The sequence below is a fragment of the Notothenia rossii genome (assembly GCF_949606895.1).
Source record: "Notothenia rossii genome assembly, chromosome: 3".
NCBI classification, from domain to species: domain Eukaryota; kingdom Metazoa; phylum Chordata; class Actinopteri; order Perciformes; family Nototheniidae; genus Notothenia; species Notothenia rossii.
The window spans coordinates 7751172-7757171 of record NC_136901.1 but is presented as its reverse complement, the minus strand read 5'-3'; the positions used below and the strand labels follow the sequence as shown (position 1 = coordinate 7757171).

Genomic DNA, 6000 nt, shown 5'->3' with positions numbered 1-6000 from the left:
TTAAGGAGGTTTTTATTTGCTTGCGAGACAATGTGTGCAAGGATGTACTTGAATTATTATTATATATTATCATTATGTCAGTGGTCTAAAATGGTCTTACAACAGTGCCGATAATATTATCGTTTATCGCAATAATTTCCAGGAAAATGTATCGTCCAACAAAATTAATTATCGTGACAGGCCTATACATTATCGGGGGGGGGTTAGGGTTAGGGTTAGAATAAACTATCTTCATGTTTAGTTTGTTATCAGTGAATTGTGCCTGCTAAAGTTGGGCTATCCATGGCAAATCATTGTTATCATAGTCTTTGGAAATGGTCTTATTCCCATCTAGTTTACTTTATATTTATTGTAAACATTTATTCATAGGCTATATATGAATGCTGATTTTTAAAATAGTTAATAGTTTATCTCACATTTTTGACATACTATGCCGTTTTTTTCTTACATTTTTTCCATGGACAAAACATGTTTAAGCAACAGAAAATGTATTAAAATAATTAATGTATGAAATGTGTACATTATCAGAGCCTGTAACCCGGAAATATAGTAATCTATATATAGATAGTATAGTAATCTTTGACATAGAACAATATAGAAGCATTTCTACATACTATACTATATGTTTTTTTCCCCATATTTTCAACAAACTATACTAGTAGGTCGTTTCTTTTAATATTTTCCACAAACCTTTTTTGCATCACCATGAATGATGGTCTTGAATCACAACTTTAAAACATTTGATGTTGCAACATTCATTTTATTTGATAAAACAGAAAATACGTCATCAAGAAAAACAAATTACAAGTCATTAAATACATTTTAAAACATATTAATGAAACAATACATGGCACGTCTCCCAGCATGGTAAATCGTCACATGTTCACGTCTTGCTGTGATACCGGGTTGACCAGGCCACACCTGATGCAACTTAAGGCCTGTAATCAGCAGCGCTCAGACTCTCCCGTGTCTGCAGCAGCTGGCTGATCCCCATTGCTCTCTTCACATGCTGAACATTGATGCATATTTTGAGTAAGTTGTGATTATGTTTATTGGTGGCTTATCCTTATCCTGCAAAAGCAATGTTTGGTTTGTTGTACCAGAGCGTTGTGGCCTTTCCTGATTTCTATTTTGTGTTTTATGTTTTAGCCTTAAAATCATCCCCACCACATTCACCATCTACATAGATGGTCTACTGCATGTGAAGAAATACGTGGTTAAACTGCTGTCACTGGTGGTCCTCATACTTTGAATGGTATGCAAATGCAGAGGCACTTCAGGAACCCTCCCTAAAACTAGAGCCTAGTTTTAACACTAATACTAAACACTAGGGGGAGTGTCAGCCTTACATTGGGGTTTGCATGGAGGATTATACAAACATGAGTCTAAATATTGGCATCCAAATAAAAAAGTACTCATTCTGCCGATTGGTCCATTTAAGAATTACATATATGATATGTTTTGATTATAATCATTGATTTAAAGCAGTGGTTCCCAAAGTAGGGGGGGCGTTAAGTATTAATCACAACCTAAGTAGTTGCAAGTCTCTTTGTGGATACACTTGTGCACACATTCAGCAAATAAAATGATATGTCTCCTTTTTCTGCATTGAACTACTGATACATTTTGTGTACTATTCACATGATCTGAAATCCCCTTTCATTTGGAGACAAAAGGCTCTTCTACTAGTAGTCATAATGGGCGGGGCAAACTCCTGGGAATAAATCTAAATCAATGCATCACCCTCCTTAGTGACACACATAAGTGTGTGTATATCTGTGTCGGTGTGTGCGCATGTTTCACTAGCTGCCGATTTCACATGCCACCACCAAAACGTCCCCCTCCCTGTTACCATGGAAACTGTGTCATTTTTCTCTTTTCCTCCCCATGTATGATGCTTACCTTTCTAATGTCTTTCCCTTATTATTTGCATACATTATCCTCCATATTTATTGTTTTCTGGTCATGCATTCAGCCTTATCCAGCATCTGTGTGAGCCCGTGTGTCTGTGTGCATGATGCACGTGTTTTTGAAGTACCTGTGTATTGAACGGTTCAATAGCACAGACAGACACTGCCATACATACAGTATGATGACCACATCAACAGCCAATCAGGTTATCGGTAGCTGCTGGCGGGGCTTCAACCAATGGGGGATGCTGGCAGACGATGATATGTGAGCAGAGCAGAAGGGATGCAGCGCCATGGAAACTGCAGAGGGGGCCAAGAGGAAACAGCGCCCTCTAGTGGCGCCAGATGTCTCTGTTTTTTCCACTTCTGCAAGGATGAGTTCTGGTTCAGAGAACTCTGCGTGAGGCCTTGTGTGGTACTTTTTTTAGTTGTCTCCCAACCTCAAATTTGGGCACCAGGGAAAGGCTTTTCATTCAGCGTCTTAGATATACAAATTGTAAAAAATGTAGTTTGTTGACCATAGATTGCTTGCAAAAAGTAAAATAAATAAACATATGTCAGATATTGAACAAGTTAAGTATAACTTTATTTTTACTGTATTTTATTAGGGGATGTCCAAAATATAGCAGTGGGATGTGTATGTGATTCCCCTCTTAGCCTGTAGGGGGCATCACAAACACATCCGAGGGCTGCCTATCCCACACCTGAGGTAATCCCACCTGCGTCCCTGCACCTGCCACCTACTCCAGAGGAACTCCTGCACCTGCAGAAAGATTACATCAAGCAGGTAAATGGACTTAATCCTCACATTATTAAACACTAATCGCCTCCAACACGTTTCCCCAGAGCCTTTTGCTAAAATGTTACCCAACCGATTTGATAAAAGAAATTGCTTGAAATTAGCTATAATCATACAAAACCCAGTGGGTGGATTAAGATCGTAATACCATTTATCACTATCCCATTGTCAGCGTCCCTTTTGTTGTTGTTGCTGAGGAACCTCCAAAAGACACATGGGAATCTGCGTTACTTTTTAAAATGTATGTATTTGTTTATTTGTGCAGATGACTGTCCACTCCATGTGTTGGGAATACGTTATTCCTGTCGGATGAGACAACACAGAGGAATACACTGCATGTGAAATGGATGGAGATAAGAAGGGGAAATGCTGACGTAAGGTGATGGGGGTTTGGATGGTCGACGCTTGCGCGAGACACACTGGATGTGTGACCGTTAGGGGAGATTAGGAAACTGCGCCTAAATCGCCCCCCCTGCCGGACGCCATGTTGGCTCAGCCTGTGCTAGGACACCTGCCAGAGTCCACCCCGTGCCGCCATTTTGGCTCCGCCCGAACCAGTTTCGTGGAAGATAGAGGGAGGAGCCTGGCATTTCTGGAAGTCGGAGGAACAGCCAGTCAAAGCCAGCCAGCATCTGAGCCCACCGTAAGAACGGGAGCAACGGTGGACGAAGGAAGGGTCGGCGGTGTTGGAATATAATTGCAATATTCACAAGCAGAGACGGTGCTTGTGCAACGGAATAGTCGTCGACATGCAAGCTCCGGTCTTCCATGTTGGCTCTGAAAGCTGAAGCATATTGCAGACCGGGCACATTACGGTGGGATAAGCCATCTGTGATACACTGGGTGTGCACAGCGCAATAACGGTGCGAGCCAACCGGTTATTGCATCGACAGCGAGCTCGCATTAACCCAGCCAACCATTTTCCAGAGCCCCGTTAGCTTGCGGAAAAGGGAACATCTTGATCGGTGGGCGCTGCAAAGGGGAGTCCTGCGTCTTGCGGTACCCAAACAGTAAGATACAAATAAGAGGCATGCAAAGAGGAGTGTTTTTCTGGAGGAAATCTCCACGCCCTGGGTGCTGTTCTGTGGTTAGCTAGCTCGCTGGCTAGCTAGCCTACCGGGAGCTGAAGAGAAGGTGGGGCCGCGGAGTGACAGCCAAGCGAATGTGGCTAGCCGGCTAACTCGGACACTAGAGTGGTTACTTTGTGTTCCTGTCGCTGACATTTGGTGCTTTACATTGCCAGGATTGTGCTGTTTGGGACAGTAAAACCCCACAATTGCATCCTCTAAAATCCGTGTGGGTGGGCTATCTTGAGGAGAGCATCCTCACTTACCTATATGACCATGGCGGACGACGACGTGCTGTTCGAGGATGTCTACGAGCTGTGTGAGGTGATTGGCAAGTAAGTACACATGGTGTAATGTAACTTATACCAGCCGTGTATAAAGAAATTCAAATCAACCCCACTTGAACAAATTACAACATTGAAGTGATGAACACATTAATAATTGTAATACATTTAATCTAATAATTTCCAAATATCTGTTGCTTTTCCTTAAGTACAATTGTGAATGCAGTTACTGCATTCAAAATTGTACTGCTACTATTACTTAAGTAAATAATCTGAGTAATTTATCCACCTCTGTTAACCATTTTCCCTTCTTTGCTTTTTTGTTTTAGTTATTTAATCTAATGTTTGATTATGGCTGGCTCTTTTAATGTTTATGCCCTCATGGGTTTCAAGAGGAAAGTTCACTGGGTTGGTGAGGTCACTCCTTAAAATGCAGTCTCCACCTTATAATATAATTGAATAGTTTATGTACCTAATGCAGAGTTCTGAAATGGGTGAGGCAGGATGTTTTTAAATCGTATCAGGTAATGCTCAGTAGAAAATATGACATTGGTTATCAAACAATGACTTGTGTGTGATTTGGTTGCAGACATAGTTCAGAGATGCAATATTTTGGTGGAAATGTACTGTTTTTCCTCACTTTCCCAGAGTCAGAAGCTATACTATTTTTTGGGTAGTCTGAAGTTATGTCAAACATCAATATAAGGTTGTGTTGCCTCAGCTGTTGAGTGTGTATGGTGTAAAACATCATAATAATGATCCTATAGGTCTTCCGGAGGTAAGCAAAACTGAGTTGCAGAATGTGCCTTACATTTCATATCCATGCAGAAAAGGGAATTAACAAGACTGACTAGACGTATATCAATTGTTTACTTCTTTGATTACAGTTTGTAAAGATGCAGTAGTAGTACAGGTATGTACTGTGCAACTAAAAATATATTTCTGTATTTCTACTTGTATACCATTTGTTGACATTGGAGAAGGAATTAATTTGTTGAGGATAGAGTCTGGGTTTGAATAACATGATGTGTAATAATCATATGGCTGCACATCCAAAATGTCTGCAGACAGGATTTCCCTCCCCTAAATCCCCCTGCCCGACAGTTGCCATGCCTGCATACAGTCTGGCATGTTTATGTTTTCATCTAAATCACAACTGCCTCAGTCTGCATGTTACTTCTCTGTGGTCAGATGGCTCCTCTATTCCTGCTTGAAGTGAAGCGGGAATGCTGACGGGTCATCACAGTGCTGGGCTAGCAGCCCCCCCCCCCCCCCCCCCCCCCCAAGCTGCCCTCACTGGAAATCTGAGGGTCCATTAAGTTTGTTGTAGGGGTAAGAGGCACACTCTCTCCAAACCCCCAGGCCCTGTTCTATATCCTGGTACTTCCTGTTGTCTGGTTACTAATTGATGGATGGAGTCCCAGTAAGGGATACAAGGAGCCACTAGGGATAGTAAGAGCGGAAATGGTGAGACCATCAAGTTTGTATGTTTTATTTGACAATAGAAAGTCATTGGCTGGTAGATTAATACTGAGGAAGAGAGTATTTGCAAATGTGTGTTCTGAGCAGTTTAGCAGGGCATGGTCAGCAGAAGAGTAATGAATGAACAATAGTCTGGATCCTTTTTTGTGACTGAGTTAAAAAGCAAGGTGCCACAGTTATGTCCCAGACCAGAACATCCCTCTCATCCTGCCACTTCTTTTATGAAACTGTGTGCAGATGATGGATCAAGTGTGTTCAGTTCTGGTGTCTTGGGATGTGTTGCAGGAAGAAGGGGGGGATCATTTCCCCTCAGCCCTGATGGGAAGGGAGGCAGAGGCAGATCAATGGAGACAAGTGGAGTTGGGAATGGGATGGCCCTGGGGCTACGGATATAAATAAAGCCGACAGGCATTGACTGCAGCCATCTCCCACTTTGTTTCAAACCTCCTGTTTTACTG

General features: G+C 42.1%; 1 protein-coding gene across 5 annotated transcripts in view; it reads left to right on the top strand.

The window, feature by feature from the left end:
* The first annotated feature begins 886 nt into the window (after positions 1–886).
* LOC307034278 (peripheral plasma membrane protein CASK-like) overlaps positions 887–6000 on the top strand; it is a 46380-nt gene continuing 41266 nt past the window's right edge. For 4 of the 5 annotated variants that reach the window (XM_079673033.1, XM_079673035.1, XM_079673034.1 and 1 more), the window contains exons 1-3: positions 887–1032; positions 2519–2697; positions 2975–4111. In XM_079673033.1, coding sequence (XP_079529159.1) covers positions 4047–4111 — 65 coding nt within the window. In that variant the 5' untranslated portion in view covers positions 887–1032; positions 2519–2697; positions 2975–4046. The remainder of the gene's footprint in view (positions 1033–2518; positions 2698–2974; positions 4112–6000) is intronic. The other variant, XM_079673036.1, reaches the window with a different exon arrangement.